The sequence below is a fragment of the Myxine glutinosa genome, chromosome 4, assembly GCF_964187855.1.
Source record: "Myxine glutinosa chromosome 4, kmMyxGlut1.1, whole genome shotgun sequence".
In the NCBI taxonomy this organism is placed as follows: domain Eukaryota; kingdom Metazoa; phylum Chordata; class Myxini; order Myxiniformes; family Myxinidae; genus Myxine; species Myxine glutinosa.
This window is the reverse complement of record NC_136264.1, coordinates 27,035,868-27,053,897: the sequence shown is the minus strand read 5'-3', so window position 1 is coordinate 27,053,897 and position 18,030 is coordinate 27,035,868. Positions and strand designations below refer to the sequence as shown.

General features: G+C 43.5%; 1 protein-coding gene across 1 annotated transcript in view; it reads left to right on the top strand.

The window, feature by feature from the left end:
* Window positions 1-18,030, top strand: part of LOC137424530 (endothelin-converting enzyme 1) — an 88,092-nt gene that overhangs the window by 29,587 nt on the left and 40,475 nt on the right. The window contains exons 4-7 of the mRNA XM_068112069.2: window positions 8,972-9,117; window positions 9,651-9,794; window positions 10,068-10,133; window positions 10,394-10,582. Coding sequence (XP_067968170.2) covers window positions 8,972-9,117; window positions 9,651-9,794; window positions 10,068-10,133; window positions 10,394-10,582 — 545 coding nt within the window. The remainder of the gene's footprint in view (window positions 1-8,971; window positions 9,118-9,650; window positions 9,795-10,067; window positions 10,134-10,393; window positions 10,583-18,030) is intronic.

Sequence of the window (18,030 nt, the reverse complement as noted above, 5' to 3'; positions counted from 1 at the left end):
GTGCCTCACCTCCTCGCGCACTCCTCCAACCTCCTCACTCACACCTCTTCTGATCTCCTCTCCCATCACTTGCATCTCCTGCCCAGATGCCACCCTCATCTGCTCCATTTCCTCCCTGTGAGCATCCAATTTAGTTTCTACCCCCATTCTGACCCCCTCTATCTGCTGCCCCATTTTTTTAACTTCCCTTTCCGCTTGGTCCCTCATGTCCCTCAATTTGCCTTCCATACTGTTTTCTAACCCCTCTAACCCCTTTTTCATCCCTTCCATTTGATTCTCTTGAGCGGCCATTCTGTTTTCTACCCCCGTTAACCCATGTTTCACCCCTTCTATCCCATTGTCTAACCCCTCTAATTTAGCTTCTAGCCGTTCCCCCATTTCTCCCATTTTGCCCCCCATTCTGCCCCCCAATCGCTCACTATCAGCCCTCATTTGCTCACTCTGAGCATCCATCCGGTTCCCCATTACCCCCATCATTCTGCTTTCCATTTCTTCACTATTCTTGTCCATAAGGGCCTTCATTTGTATAAAAAAAAGGTTCAAATCCACCAGCGGCGCTGCGACGGTCGCGGGCGCGGTCGCCGTAGCCATGTGCGAGGCGCCATTTTGCGCGCCTGTAACCTCGTGCGCGAGGACGCCATTTTGCGAACCTGCCGCCCTCACTGCTTCGCTCTCCTCATGTCCCTCAATTTGGTCCTGGATCGACCCTGCCTCACTCTCCTCTACCGGAACCCAGCCGTCTTGATCTCCCATAGCGCGACTTTCAAAATTCGGGGTTTTTTTTGTAAAACAAAATCAAATTTCGGTGACTTGTAATTTTGAGCGCGTTAAGCGCGCTTCGGGTCCGTATCTCACTCCCGACACCAATTGTTACGGACGCGGTTTAGATGTTATTTACCGAGCGGTGGTATTGCCGCGACCGAACAGTTATTCCCCGACTAGACCCCGATTCCACCCAGACGTTGACCAAATCGCGCTATGCCAAATCAATGATAGAAAGGACACGACGACTGGGAAAGAGGAAACGACGCAAGGGGTACAGTTCTCAAGACCTCCGGAGGAGGGTATAATTACAGTGGTGGAGAAAAGGGGGTAGATTACAAGGCAGTGAGGTAAAAGACACAGAAGAGATGGGCACTTAAATACAATCTTATCTATCCCAGACAGACCACAGACAAACGGAACAAGGCTGACTTACACAGGGATTGATGGCAGGGAGGGACAGGTAGTTCGATGGCACAAGGTGCACCTTGGCTTGGGGACAGGATAAAGCACGATCCAGTCCAGAAGATGCGGGGAGGCCTCACAGCGCTCGGAGGGTACGTCTTGCTTGCTCCAAGCTCAGCGCGCATCTGACGTCACCTCCCTCTCCCTGCGCATGCTCAGCGGGGAGTGACACGCCCTCGGCTGGTTGGCTCCGCCCCACTGGGGCCGGTCCGCCGCTTCCATTGGGTGCGGGGGTTACCGGGCTCCGCCCTTGACGAGGAGCTGACAGGGAGCCCCTATTTGGTAACCCAGTCGAGCACATGTTCGATGGCGGCTCGTTGGGGAGGCCTGGTGCCCTCCCAACACCCCCTACCAACCAAGCCGGAGTGAGGACGCGCACTCCCCGCGCCCGCCGCTGCCGTTGCTGTTGTTGTTGTTGTTGTTGCTGAACCGTGAGGAAGAGCTGCGGGGAGGTATTGGGAGGTCCTAAACTTCCTAACGGTGCCATACAATCACATTCTGGTGCAACGAAGGGTCAGAATTAATGGAAACGAGTCCTTAACTGACATAGACTAAGAATAACTAGCAAGATGTCCTATAGTTGTCTTACATGAGATGCGGTGAACCTGGGCACGACATTTAATGGGGGAAATAGGGGGAGGTCGGGTCTACAGAGTGTTGTTTACAGAAAATGGGACTAGGGAATGGGGGATTGGGGATAGTTGGGAAGTATTGAGGAAATAGGGGAATATTTACAAGCGGATATGGATGGATGCAAATCCCATATCCGCAACAATATATATATATATATATATATACGTATATATATATATATATATATATATATATATATATATATATATATATATATAATAATAATGCATTTATTTTATATAGCGCTTTTCAGGAAGCCCAAAGACGCTTTGACAGAGTGCAAAACATAACGCATAGCAAAACATAAAGACAATTGCAAAAAAAGAAGAATCAATAGGGAAATATTCAAAGCACAAAGGAGGGAGAAGGAGAGGAGATAGTCAGGGGTTAGATGCTGTGGGTTAAATGTTGAATGCAGTGTTGAACAGGTGGGTCTTGAGTGATGTTTTGAATGTGGTGAGTGAGGAGGAGTCTCTGATGGTGTGAGGTAGCGAGTTCCAGAGGGTGGGAGCAGCGATGGAGAAGGCCCTGTCCCCCCAGGATCTAAATTTGGTCCGGATGGGGGGGGTCAGGAGGTTGGTACCAGCAGAGCGGAGGTTGCGGGTGGGAGTGTGTCTGGAGAGGAGGTCAGCCAGGTAGGATGGGGCCAGGTTATGGAGGGCTTTGTAGGTCAAGAGGAGGATTTTGTACTGGATTCTCTGGGAGATGGGGAGCCAGTGAAGCTTGTAAAGGACGGGGGTGATGTGGTCACGGGTCCGGGAATGGGTGAGTAGACGGGCAGCGGAGTTCTGAATGTATTGGAGTTTATTGGTGATTGTTGAGGGTGAACCATAAAGGAGGCTATTGCAGTAGTCCAGACGGGAAGTGATGAAGGCGTGGATGAGGGTTTCTGCAGCCACAGAGGAGAGGGATGGACGGAGACGGGCGATGTTTTTCAGGTGGAAGAAGGCTGTCTTTGTGATCTGTTTAGTGTATTTGTCGAAGGAGAGGGTTTGGTCAAAGATGATGCCAAGATTCCGGATGTGAGGGGAGGTGGACACTGGGAAACCGTCGATGTTGAGGGCAAAGTTATGGGTGGACTTGGTGAGCGTTTTTGGGCCAATGATGATTATTTCAGATTTATCACAGTTAAGTTTGAGGAAGTTGATTTGAAGCCAGGATTTTATTTCAGTGATGCAGTTTGTCAGGATAGAGTGGGTGGCGGTGGAGATGGACTTGGTGGAGATGAAAAGCTGGATGTCATCGGCGAAGCAGTGGAATTGGAGACCATGACGGCGGATTAAGTGACCGAGGGGGGACAGGTAAAGGATAAAGAGGAGGGGGCCAAGAACTGAACCTTGGGGGACACCTTGGGGGAGGGGAGCAGTGGGGGATTTGCAGTTATTGATGGAGATGAACTGACGTCTGTCAGAGAGGTATGATTTAATCCAAGAGAGGGCAGTGCCGGTAATGTTAAAGGTGGTTTCAAGTCGGGTGAGGAGGATGGTGTGATCGATGGTGTCAAAGGCAGCGCTGAGGTCGAGGAGGATGAGAATGTTGAGGTTGCCAGCATCAGAGGAGAGGAGAAGGTCGTTGGTGATTTTGAGGAGAGCAGTTTCAGTACTGTGGTTGGACCGGAATCCGGATTGGAATGTTTCATACAGGTTATTGGCAGAGAGGTGATGCTTGAGTTGAGTGGCTACAGCGCGTTCCAAAACCTTTGACAGAAAGGGTAGGTTGGAGATGGGTCTGAAGTTATTTAGGGTGTCAGGGTTTAGTCCAGGTTTTTTCAGAATGGGGGTAACAGCAGCAATTTTGAAAATATATATATATATATATATATATATATAATCGGGAGATAAAATCAGACGCGGACGTAGCTTCAGGACTTCGATCTTTAATTCGACAAGCTTTCGACCAACAAAGGTCTTCTCTGAGTCTACAAAAACAGCAGGCATGCAAATCAGTCAAGTATGTATAGTGAAATGTGTGTAAGATGTGTGATATGTGTAGATATGTGTGTAAGAATATATATATTTGGAGTCTCTCACAATAATATATTTTTCCTCCTTTCTTGTCGAAAGTGTGAAATGGGCCTCGCGGCGAAATATCGATACAACGCTATTTAAAAAAATCTTTCTTTGTTTTCTCATGACCAACTCTTACGTGGTTCAGCTCTTATTTAAACACTTGTCAGTGTTCTCTCCCGAATGTGGCGGTTTAGGTTTGTGCCCTAAATAGTGTGCACAGCTGACTGTTTTTAACAAGTTAAATAAGAAAATAAAAGTGATTATACCTTGCCTTTGGGAAAAAATAATAAACTGATGAAGTAACGACTATGTGTGTGTTTTGTGTTTATATTTTTATTGTTTAAACTTTTATCTCCATTCATTGAGTTTCTTGATGTCCATCAAACTGGTCATTGGAATCTTGGCATCTGAAAAATGGTGATTTTCCACCTTCCTGTGGATCAGATGCTTGCACGCTCAGAATTTAGACTGAGTTTAGCGGAGACTTTCTCGCCAAATACATAAGCTCATAAAAGCAAGAGAAACTGAATTTTAAGGTCGGGTTGCACTTATCATCCACCGGTAGCAGTTATTAATGATGGGAAAGACCCTGCTGTCCCCTATTTTTTTTTTCTCCACCTCTTTTAGGTAACTTAATTCCCTCTACTAGGTTGTGAACGTCTACTCTTACTTATTTGGGAATGTGTGGGGAGAACCATTTTGTGCAGAAATTATGTCCTTCAATGAACTTTACTTCAAATCGCTGCCTTTACCTGTTGGTGGGACCGACAGGATATCTCAAAGGTACACACACTCACCTTTGAGCTGTCTAACCTGGGTTAGCATGTCGACCCAGCTATAAACTCTTAGCCCGGTGTTCCGCAGGCAGGGCGATTCATCATCCCTCAGATGGATGTTAAACTAGGTGTCCTGTCTGCTCGCATTAGTTGGTGGATGTGAAAGATCCCATGGTGTCCTTCACTAAGAGTAGACGAGTTATTGGTGGCACTTGGAACAAATGACAAATTCCTTCTCTAACCTACAAGGGGCACTGAACCAGCAGCATTGCCGCACCCCGACAAGAACTGATGCGAACCTGCAGTCACATGCTGTATTTCAACTAACGAAGCCTATTGGTGTTCCTCAGGGCTCGCATCTGGGTCGTGCTCTTTTCTCAATATACGTACATCACCTTAGTGATTCTTCTTCATCCATCAGAAGAATGTGCCGTTGATACAATGCCCTCTGCTGGTTAGGGCAGTAATTTGTAATTTGTTCATGGTGCCGGTGATAGCTCACCTACTCCTCGTGAAGGACACCGTGGGATCCTTAACGTCCACCAACAAATGCTGGCAGATGGGACACCTGTTTAACATTCATCCGAGGGATGGCACACACAATGATGAATCACCCTGCCTGTGAAACACCCGGATGACAGTTTATAGCTGGGTCAGGATTCAAACCCAGGCTAGACAGCTTAGAGGGGAGTGTGCGTTCCACTGGAGTCGAGGCCATCCAGGCGCCGACCTTGGTGATATACTTCACAGTTTTCAATGTTCACAAAAGTAACCCAAATGATCATCCCCCTTTCACACAAATGATTTAACTGCTGCCTTATGATCCAGTGTATGTGAAGTTCAATCATGGCCGAAGAGCGCTAACTTTCACAAACCCAACCAGGTCAAAACTTTTTTGCTCCAGTTTGGTTCGAATTTTCCTCCCTTCCGAGTGTTGGAACTAAATGCACTCACTTTATGCATCTTGGCTGTCTTAATGGAGTGAAAAATGAATGAATGAATTCAGTCGCCTACTGGTCACAATTTTCAACCGATCTTCATGAAACTTCATCAAGTTGTAGAAGTTGTCACAATTGAGAAGCCTTTTGATTTTGAGGTCAAAGGTCATCTGGAGGTCAAATTTCTAAAATCATCATTTTTAAATCCGATTGACTTGAAAGTTGAACAGCATTTGTATATTGAGTCACTAAATTGGGAAACCAACTATTTTTGAGGTCAAAAGGTCAAAGGTTAACTCAAGGTCAAACTTTCAAAATCATCCATTTTCATCTGAAAAAACCGTCAATTTTCATCCGATTGACTTGAAAATAGAATGCTATTTGCATATTGCCTCACTGAATTGGGAAACCAACTATTTTTGAGGTCAAAATGTCAAAGGTCAACTCTAGGTCAAACTTCTAAAATCATCAATTTTCATCGAAAAATCAGCACTTTTCATCCTATTGACCCAAGCTTTCATCAAGACCATCAATTTTGATCTTGATGAAATGGACAATTTGCTGGATCAATTGCAACCTTTTTTCTGTGGGGGGGGGGGGGGGGGGTTGGATTTTGCAAGTATCGTGCTCTGCATGACGTCTACTTGTTTGTTTGTTTGTTTGTTCGCACAGAATAAATATGATTTTCTTTGCAACCATTGGTCAGATTGACAGGAAATTTTCACCATAGGTGCACCTCCTCCTGTGTAGAATTTTAAAAATGATAATGATGACATCATAGGTCACGTGGTTAGGGCGCCATCTTGGAAAACCCGAAAAGCTTTGCACCTCTATCTCCGAAAGTGCTGCATAGAATTGAGACATGGCTCATTGTAAAGAACTCTCCATGGGGAATAACATATGTTGATGATGATGTCATAGGTGCCTCCATTATGACATCATAATTCGACAAATACAAAACTTCATCCAATCAAGATACATTTCTTGAGCATCATCTAGGGATAAATTGGCGGAGAAAAAAAAAATAAGGATGTCATTGGTCACATGGTTCGGCTGCCATAATTGCTTTAACACAAAAGCCTTAAAAACCACTAAAAACACGTCCTGGCGAGGGTCTGCAATCTCTGATTGCTCTTTCTTGTTTATTGCTTGTGCATTTCTCCATGATACGTTTGTTTGTATGAAAAGCACTTGATGTGTTGCTGTTTTAACCATCATTGTTGTGAGTCTCCAAGATGACTCCACCAGGAAACGTTTTGGAGTACTGCATATCTCTGGGTGCTTTAATTATATTTAATTTTGGGTTTCATAAATCATGTTTATGAACTTACTAGCAGAGGTACCCGGCTTTGCACGGGAGTGGGAGGAGGAGGGGAGGGGGAAGAGGAGGGGAGGGGAACGGGGGGGAGGGGGAAGCGGGGGAGGAGGAGGGGAGGGGGAAGAGGAGGGGAGGGGAATGGGGGGGAGGGGGAAGGGGGGGAGGGGGGGAGGGGAAGGGGGGAGGGAAGGGTGCGGGGGTGCCCAGGGGAAGAAGGGCCCCTCCCCTCCCCCTCCCCCCCCTTTCCCCCTCCCCCCCCTCCCCTCCCCCTTCCCCCTCCCCCTCCCCCTTCCCCCTCCCCCTCCCCCCCTCCCATCCCCTTCCCCCTCGTTCCCCTCCCCTTCTCTTCCCCCTCCCCTCCTCCTCCCCCTTCACACCAGGGGGGTTGACTCAGCCTGTCATCCCACCGAGGTCGGAAGTCGGAACTCATTGTCGTCAAATAAATGTAGCCTGTATGTTTCACTCTTTGTCACATGCCGTTGGTCCCATGTCAATCGGATGAAGTTGAAAAATTAACGTTACGAAGGTTCTCTGGGACGTACTGATTCCGAATAATGAAGTTGAAAAATTAACGTTCCGAAATACGCTAATTACGCTAACAGAAGCGCTGGAGGGAGCACTGCGCTCCCTCCCTTAGATTCCCTCCCTCTTCTGCTAGCGCTAATTACGCGTAACACACTAATTTTAAAACCCGAAGTTTTTTTAATTTTAAGGTGTGCTGTAGTCAGAAGCGCTAGAAGCGCTGCGCTCCCTCCCTTCGAATCCCTCTCTCTTCTGCTAGTGCTAATAATACGCTAATTTTAAAACCCGAAATTTTTTAAATGTTTATGTCTCCGTGACATTCCTGGGACCATCCCGAGTCGAACAGTACTTTCCGCTCGCAAATCCGTCCACGGGTTCTCGAGATCTTAGAGATCATAGATAGATCAGGATACAGACACAGAGGCCAACTCTACTTTATATATATAGACTGTCATCCCACCGAGGTCGGAAGTCGGAACTCATTGTCGTCAAATAAATGTAGCCTGTATGTTTCACTCTTTGTCACATGCCGTTGGTCCCATGTCAATCGGATGAAGTTGAAAAATTAACGTTACGAAGGTTCTCTGGGACGTACTGATTCCGAATAATGAAGTTGAAAAATTAACGTTCCGAAATACGCTAATTACGCTAACAGAAGCGCTGGAGGGAGCACTGCGCTCCCTCCCTTAGATTCCCTCCCTCTTCTGCTAGCGCTAATTACGCGTAACACACTAATTTTAAAACCCGAAGTTTTTTTAATTTTAAGGTGTGCTGTAGTCAGAAGCGCTAGAAGCGCTGCGCTCCCTCCCTTCGAATCCCTCTCTCTTCTGCTAGTGCTAATAATACGCTAATTTTAAAACCCGAAATTTTTTAAATGTTTATGTCTCCGTGACATTCCTGGGACCATCCCGAGTCGAACAGTACTTTCCGCTCGCAAATCCGTCCACGGGTTCTCGAGATCTTAGAGATCATAGATAGATCAGGATACAGACACAGAGGCCAACTCTACTTTATATATATAGATAGATGAACAACACGTTGACACTTTACCTGTCTTGTCCATATCAGGTTGGATTTAGAAACGGTCTTCAGTTGGCTGTATCTATCACCGGCCGGTAATTACGTATCACCCAGTAATTACCTTGCGCACGCGAAGCGAAAAGCAGAGTTATTCAGTTCTGTCTGTCTGTCCGCCCATCGTCTACAAACGTCAGTTTATGATCGAAGAACAGTTTTATTTCAATTGAATGTTATATATTGAACACAAATCGGAAAACAAACCTGTAGTTTAACAGTACTTTGGCTCTGAATTCGAACTTCCGGAATGTCTGGAATTCTGTTTTAATCCAATCTTTAAAATGATTGTATTATTTAAATTGAATTATTTACATGAACACTGCTCAGGGTAAGGTGTTCTATGAACTCTCGAATTTGATCCCCATAGTTTTCCAATGATTGATGATTACGAGTGTAATCGTCCCAAGAGTGATTTTCTTTTATTTGAGGTCCCTTGAGTGAGAATATGCACGATTCTTCACTTTGTTTCAGAGCGTAATGCCAAGGTGCTCAGTTTACACAGAAATGGGCGAATCAGCGACGCCAAGGAGAAAGCCATTCGCTACTACCACGCATGCATGAATGAATCTGTGATTGAAGACCTTGGAAAGGCTCCATTGCAGCGCCTAATACACAAAGTGAGAATCCCACTCCTGATGCCAACGTACTCTACCATCCATGAGCAAAAAGGGATACAAAACTCAGGGATAAAGGGAAGATATTCATGCTGGGGTATATTGTAAATTGATGGTGTGCAAATCTTGTTAAATAAATAAATAAATGAATAACCTCTGGTCTACGCTGAATTAAATCAATTGTTGAATTGACCCTTTCTGAAAATAGCAGTTTTGTGGCATTTTTCATCACAATAATAATAATAATAATATTAATACATTTATTTTGTATAGCGCTTTTCAAGAAACCCAAAGACGCTTTGACATAGTACGTAAAACAAAGACAAAAAAGACAAAAATACATAAGTTAAATAACCAAACAGAAAGGAAGGAGAAGGAGAAGTGCTATTCAAAACGTGACGTAGACAATGACGTGCTATTCAAAATTGATGGAGTACTGTGAATAATTGGGGTTTTGGTGTCACGAGGCTGGTGTCTGTTGCTTGTGCAGCTTATTATAACATTGTTTTTGTTTTGTTTTACAAACCACGAGCCAGCTTGGTGGTTGGAGCTTTGCAGGAGGTGGAAACTGTACTGTCCAGGAGATGCTCGAGGTGGTCATGGGCCTTTACAAAGCCACACCGTTTTTCTCTGTCTACGTGGGTTCAGACCCCAAGCATTCAAACAACAATGTCGTGCAGGTGAACAATGGCAAATGATCATGTGGGACATCGTTACAATTGCGTCGTAACATACACCTGCGTTTTCCCATCCATTTTTCGTGTGTCTCCTTTGTAAATACCATTGTACTTTCTTCGTTATTTCAAACACCTTCATAATTGGAAACGCTTCCTGTACTGTAGTGTAACTTAGGCGGAAGACTTTGTTAAGGTTTGCCTATTATTTTTGTCCCAATATTTCGAAATAACAAAAATCTTTATTTTTATTTATTTCTTTTTCCCCTCCTTTATAAGGTGGACCAGTCAGGGTTGGGTTTGCCATCACGTAATTACTACCTCAACAAGACGAGCAACGATAAGGTAAGCAAAAGACTGTCATGTCAACATACTTACCATTGGTGACCATAAGACCTGTGGTCCATATCTTTATTAAACTCTACCGATTGCATGTGTGTCACTGCTTTTTGCTGCTTATTATGTCGTTCATGATAGTCACGCTTCTCAGATGAATGGACAAACTTTGCCAAGGGATACAATAGCATAAAGGCAGGTGAGAGGGATTTGAAATGATGTTACCCAAATTGAGTCCTGCCTGGTGATCCATGTTCATATGTGTGCAGGTACTATCAGCATATCTGACTTACATGGTCAATATCGCAGTGCTGTTGGGAGCTCCGAAACGTGAGGCATTACATGCTATGGGTGCTGTAATTGCTTTTGAGTCCCTGTTGGCCGCTATAATGGTTCCAGAGTCGGCGCGGCGAGACGACAGCTTGCTGTACCACCACCTGGACCTTCCTGCCCTACAGGTGAGAGAGACCAAAGTAGATTAATTTCACGGTAACCTATCCCTCCATCAAGTTGGGGGTAGTGATGTGTAAGGCCCTCCATGTCATTGGCATCTCATAACAGGAGGTAGTCTCAGGTACTGATTCTTACTCACCGCAGGTACGCTGGTGGCCTTGCAGTCTTTTACCAGTTTTATCGTGACGATGCTCTTCCTGCTCTCTCACCTCTCTGTTCAACCCTTGCCCCTCCAGTTCATATACATTCTAACGAAAACCTTTACCTTGTTACCTTTCCCCAGTCAACTTAATGTTCACCTTCATTCATTCTCCCAGCTCATATATTGTATGGGAAATCGTGTTCCCGAATCTTTCTCATACTTTTTCTTCCAGGACTTAAATTTTCTCCCCACCGCAACATTGTTGTCTCTATTTCCTACTTCTGGGTTTTACAATACCCACTGAAACTTTCTACCCTTTTACTTCCAACTCCTTCGCTCATGTTTGGGTGCATCTCATTGAACTTGTGCTTCTTCTCGGCCTACTTTGTATCTGTTGCCCCCTTTGCCATCTGTCATTCTACTCTGCACAGCAATCCTTCCATGGCTGCACAACCTAGCTATTCAACTTTATCGCATCCCATATTGGCCATACACAAGAAGAAGATTCCACGCTTCCATAAGCCTCGATACTTGTACATAAAGAGTTATACCCCCATTCCTCCTCCAGCATGATGCATCCAGCAGCTAAATGTTACCTACACAAGAATGAATGAACAGTCCATAAAACTTACCAATAACTATTCATATTAAGCATTTTGTTTCTATTGGAGAGTATGAATAGGCAAGGCTTGTTAACTCTTCCATTCCAATGCATTCTTCAATTTTTGGGTTCATTCTTACACTCCATTGCATTCCATTCTGCATTCAGTTGTTTAACACATCATTGTCTTTTTTTCGGGGGGTGGTGGGAGGTGATAAGGAGGGGAGGAAGAGAGGATAACTTTTCTTGATTCATTTTTTTGATAAACATTTTGTGAAATTTCATGTTACATTCAGGAGAAGTCTTTGTTATTAAAACAAGACCTTGGATCTTGTTTTAATGACCTCGGATCTTGAATGATGTGTTGGTGGCCCAAACTTTCAGGCAAACTGCTTGGACCACCTGTTGTTGGGAACAGTTTACCATTCACATACAAAGAAGGATCAAAAGCAAAACCAAGCTTCCTGGATGTCCTGCACGTGCGAGTGAAGGCGTCCTCCTCGGACAGTAGGCTACTCCGCATTGGATTCCGTTGTCCTTCACACCAGCCCCAATACATTCACACCAAGCCCTTCACAACAGGCTGTATGTGTGTGAATACGTATGTATGTACATCTGAAAATCATAGACTACGAGAACAACACTCTTCGACGTCACGACGTCGACCAATATCCCTCCGTCCACATTATTACATCATTATAATACTTCTACCAAGTTTGATTTAAATCCATTGAGCTGTTCTCAACTTATCACATGTTTACCTGACATGACCTTTAACCTCCTGACCCCAAAATTTAATCAATTCATGTTTACATCATTATACATACCTGTACCAAGTTTTAATTTAAATCCCTTCAGCTGTTCACAAGTTATCACATTTTACCTGACATGATCTCTGACCTTTGGCCTTTGACCTCAATACCAAGTTTGAATTGGATAACTTCAGCTGTTGTAGTTATAGACCGATTACAGACTTTGACCTTTGACCTCTTGACCCCAAAATCTAATCACTTAATCTTTACTTAATTTAATCACTTAATCTTTACACACTACCGGTCAAAAGTTTTAGAACACCTCAATTTTTCCAGTTTTTATTGAAATTTAAGCAGTTTAATGTCTCAATGTACTCTGAAATTAAGCACAGAACAAATAAACAATTGGAGATTAAAAAAGAAATCATAGAATCATTTTGTTTAACAAAATTTAATTTAAATTTTTGACTCAGCAAAGTAGCCACCTTTTGCAGATATAACCGCCGAACACACTCGTGGCATTCTTTCTACAATGGAAATCAAATATTGTTTGGGAAGTTCTTCCCAACACTGTTGCAGAAGTTCCCACAAATGTGTTGCACTTTAGGTTGCTTTGCTTTCACCCTTCTGTCCAGTTCATCCCAAACCAGCTCGATGGGTTTAAGTCTGGAGACTGTGCTGGCCATTCCATGATTTGAAGCCTACCGTCTTGTTCTTTTCCTCGAAGGTAGTTTTGGCATAGCCTGGAGGTGTGTTTAGGGTCATTATCTTGCTGTAGGATGAACCCCTGACCAACTAGGCGTATACCATAGGGTATTGCATGGCGCTGCAAAATGCTGTGGTAGCCCTTTTAGTTCAGGGTGCCAGTCACTCTGTGCAAGTCACCGACTCTGGATCCAGCAAAAGAGCCCCAGACCATCACGCTTCCTCCTCCATGTTTGACAGTGTCACACACTGAGGAACCATCCTTTTGCCTACTCGACGGCATACAAAAACCCTGCGTGATGAACCAAAGATTTCAAATTTTGATTCATCGGTCCATAAGACCTTCTTCCAGTCTTCATTAGTCCACTGGCGGTGCTTCATGGCCCAGGCAAGCCTCTTTTTCTTATTTTGCCATTTTAGCAATGGCTTTCTTACTGCCACTCAGCCTGTCAAACCTGCAGCTCAAAGTCTTCTCTTCACAGTTGAAACTAAGACTTGCTTACTTCGACCAGTGCTAAGCTGTGCTTGAAGCTGTTGTCCTTTGAGCCGCCTATCACGCAAGCTGTTGACTCTCAGAAACTTGTCTTCTGATTCTGTTGTGGCTTTGGGTCTGCCAGACCTCTTCCTGTCAGAGTTTCCTCCAGTTTCCAATATACTACTTCCTGCAGTGCAATATTGTCCAAATAATGCTTCAGAGGGTGTAATAACAGTCTGTTCCAATGCTGCTTTTATACAGACAGGGGGTTTGTAATCAAGTAATTTAGCAGAGGTTGGGACACCTGTAGGAATTGTTTGCATCAACTTTCAAGGCTTAATTTACTTACATTGCTGCAGAACAGCTGTAAGTTGTTAACCCATTACTTGTTCCCTGAAGAACGCCTTTTTTTACAATTTAGCTGTGCAACTTACATTATTTTCCCGTTTTTGCTAACCTAAACTTTTTTTTTTTACCTCGAGCAGTTTACTGCTTACCTTTGTACCATTTAAAGTTATTCACTGGACATTAAACTGCATAAATTTCAATAAAAACTGGAAAAATTGAGGTGTTCTAAAACTTTTGACCAGTAGTGTACCTATACCAAGTTTGAATTAGATAACTTCAGCCATTCTCAAGTTATAGACCTATTACAGACTTTGACATTTGACCTTTGACCCCAAAATATAATCAGGTAATCTTTACATCATTCTACAAAATTGTACAAAATTTGAATTATATCACTTTAGCCGTTCTTAAGTTATAGACATATTACAGACTTTGACCTTTGACCTCTTGACCCCAAAATCTAATCTGTTCATCTTTACATTATTCTACATAATTGTACCAAATTTGGTCAGAATCCCATCACTGGTTCACAAGTTATTGTGGTAACAGGATTTTTTTAAACCTAACATGACCTCTGACCTTTGGCATTTGACCTCGTGCCCCCAAAATGTAATCAGTTAATCTTTACTTCATTATACATACCTATACAAAGTTTGAATTTTATAACTTCAGCCATTCTCAAGTTATAGACCTATTACAGACTTTGACGTTTGACCTTTGACCACAAAATATAATCGGGTAATCTTTACATCATTCTACATAATTGTACGAAATTTGAATTATATCACTTTAGCCGTTCTTAAGTTATAGACCTATTACAGACTTTGACCTTTGACCTCTTGACCCCAAAATCTAATCAGTTCATCTTTACCTCATTATACATACTTGTAACAAGTTTGACTAAGATCCCTTCAGCCGTTCTCAAGTTATCGAGGTAACGAAAACCCATCACGGTGGACGGATGAACGGACGGACGGACAACCGGACGGACAACCTGAAAACATAATGCCTCTGAAGAATAAAAATGTAAGTGCACCGTAGTAAACAATGAGTTGACAATGCTCAGTCTTACATGACAAATCTGACCAGTACTACTTTCTCAGAGATGGTTTAGGATGTTCCAAGTCATCATGGTATAGTCCAGACGTGTCATCTCTTTGGATTACTAAAATCACCCATGGTTGGCAATTAAAGGTTTACTAATCCTAAAGATCCCTCTCCTCTGCTCATTTCAGGCTTTCCAATGCAAACATTTTGACAGGCTCATCCTTAGCAGGAAAGAACCACTTATTGAGGTAGTACTCCGTACTCCCACCACAACAAGCAGGCTTAAGGAGGAATCGTAGCCCTGAATATCAGATTCTAGCTGCAACTGACATTATTGAGACTGCCTTTGAATCAAACCAGAAATGTGTGGCTGTCTTCTTTGACTTGTCTTCAGCATAAGACAGTCCGGCACTGTGGTCTGCTGCTGAACCTGCACAAGATACTACAGGACCACCACAGAGTCCACCGTATCGAAGTCTTGATCACCAACCCCTGCTTCAGAGTCAACCTTAACAGACAAACCAGCAGAACCTACAGCCTCAAGAATGGAGTTCCGCAAGGCTCAGTCTTAGCGCCACTGCTGTTAAACGTGTACTTCTCAGACCTCCCTGAGATAACATATACTAAACTTACCTACGACAATGACCTTGCGATCCTGCATCCAAGGAAGTCTATTGAGGAAGTCGAGGACACTCTCAGCTACGACGTTGTTTCTAGGAACTGCTACTACTACCAATGGTGCCTACATATCAAGGTCCAGAAGTCAGTCTACTTTGTTTTCCACCTTCAGAACAGTAACACAGACAGGCAGCTGGAAGTCCAGCTAAACACCATCTGGCTTCCCGTCACGCATGCTCCTACCTACCTATCTTGGCGTGCAAATGGATCGGTCCTTGACCTTCAGGCAGCATGCAGATAAGGTAGGAGGGAAAACAGCTGCTAGAGTTAACCTTGTCCGCAGAATAACTGGCCACGACTGGGGAGCTGATTACCTCCGCCACCGAAGGTGGATGGAGGTTATGTTTTCACCCTTGTACTGCCTGTTGGTCTGTCTGTGAACAAGATATCTCAAAAAGTTGTGGACGGATTCGGACGAAATTTGGTGGTGAGGTAGCGTATGTGACAAGAAGAAATGGTTAGATTTTGGTGAAGATCCAGATCTGGATCTGGCTAGTAGAATTTTTATGGGATTCTTCACCATTGGGAGACGAGGCTAAAAACGATATATAGCAGGATATGTCAAGGAGTTGTGGACAGATTCGGCCGAAACTTGATGGAGAGGTTGCGTATGTGACAAGGAAGAGTTGATTCAATTTTGGTGAAGATTCCAATCCGGATCCGGATCAGAGAATTTTTAAAGTGATTTTCCACCATTGGGAGATCAAGCTAAAACCAATACATAGCACAATATCAGTGAAAAAAAAGTTATGGACGGATTTGGACGAAACTTGGTGGACAGGTTGTGTGTGTGACAAGGAAGAATCTATTCGATTTTGGTGAAGATCTGAATATGGATTCGGATATCAGAATTGTTTAATTTTTGAAGTGATTCTTCACCATTGAGAGATTTGCTGAAAAGCGATATACTCGTATAACATGATATTTTAAAAAGTTATGGATGAGTTATGATTAAACTTGGTGGACGAGTTGGTAAGGTGACAGTAACAAGCCCATTAGATTTTGGTTCAGGTCCGAATCCAGATCCGGCCTATCAGTGGGATACAAAAGGTTAACTGTTCAGCTTGGCGGAGGTATGCGCTCTACCGAGTGCTGTTATAGTTACAGCCTGAATTTAATTTCAATTTAATATCAAATGTCAAAGTGGAACTTTTAAAAAGATTTTTTTTTACAAAATAATTAAAAATGAAAAGATGAAATGTCTCGAGTCAATAAGTATTCAACCCCTTTGCTCTAACACTCCAAATTGAGGCCAGGTGCGTCCAATTTCCTTTGATCATCTTTGAGATATCTCTGCAACCTGATTGGAGTCCATCTGTGGCCAATTAAATTGATTGGACATTATTTAGAAAGAAACACCTTTCTATATAAGGTCCCACAGTTGACAGTGCATGTAAGAGACAAAACTCTACCATGAAGTCCAAGGAACTGTCTGTAAAACTCTGAGATAGAATTGTGAGGAGGCATAGATCTGGGGGAAGGGTATAAAAATTTTCTAGTGTTGAAAGTTCCCAAGAGCACAGTGAGCTCCATCTTTAGAAAATGGAAAATATATGGAACTACCCAGACTCTTCCTAGAGCTGGCCATCCAACGAAACGGAGCAACCTGGCAAGAAGAAGAACCTTGGTCAGGGAGGTGACCAAGGACACAATGACCACTCTGACAGACCTACAAAGTTCCTTGGCTGAGATGGGAGAACCTGCCAGAGGGAGAACAGTCTCTCTCTGCAGCACTTCACAAATCTAGGCTGCATGGGAGAATGGCCAGACAGAAGCCACTCCTAAGAAAAAGACACATGACAGCAGGCCTGGAGCTTGCAAAAAGGCATGTGAAAGACTGCATGAGGCAAAATATTATGTGGTTTGATGAGACGAAAATTGAACTATTTTGCCTAAATGCAAAGCGCTACGTCTGGTGGAAAACAAGCACAGCTCATCAACCATCTAACACCATCCATACCGTGAAGCATGGTGATGCCAGCATCATGCTATGGGGATGCTTTTCAGCAGCAGAGACTGGAGACTTGCAAGGAGAGAGGATCCAATGAATGGAGCCAAATACAGGAAAATCCTTGAGGAGAACCTGCTTCAGAGTGCAAAAGACCTTATACTTGCGGCGATGATTTACTTTCCAACAGGACCATTTACTTTCCATTTCCATGCACCCCAAGCATACAGCCAAAGCATTGCTGGAATGGCTTCAGAACAAGAACGTCAAAGTCTTTGAGTGGCCCAGCCAAAGCCCAGACCTGAATCACATTAAGAATCTGTGGAAAGACTTGAAGTTTGCTGTTCACCGACACTCCCCATCCAACATTACAGAGCTTGAGCAACTTTGCAAGGAAGAATGGGAGAAACTCCCCAAATCTAGATGTGAAAAGCTGATACAGACATACCCAAGAAGACTCGAAGCTGTAATCACTGCGAAAGGCACTTCTATGTAATCTTGACTCAGGGGGTTGAATACCTATGTAAATTAGATATTTCCGTATTCATTTTTAATTATCCTGTAAGAATTTCTAAAAAAGAATTCCACTTTGACATGTTTTGGGTATTATGTGTAGATCAGTGACAAAAATGTCAATTCAATCCATTTTAAATTCAGGCTGCAACACAACAAAATGTGAAAAAGATGAAGGGGTGTGAATACTTTCTGAAGGGACTGTATATTATTTTCTTTTTTTCTTCAAGTTCATCGAAGAGTT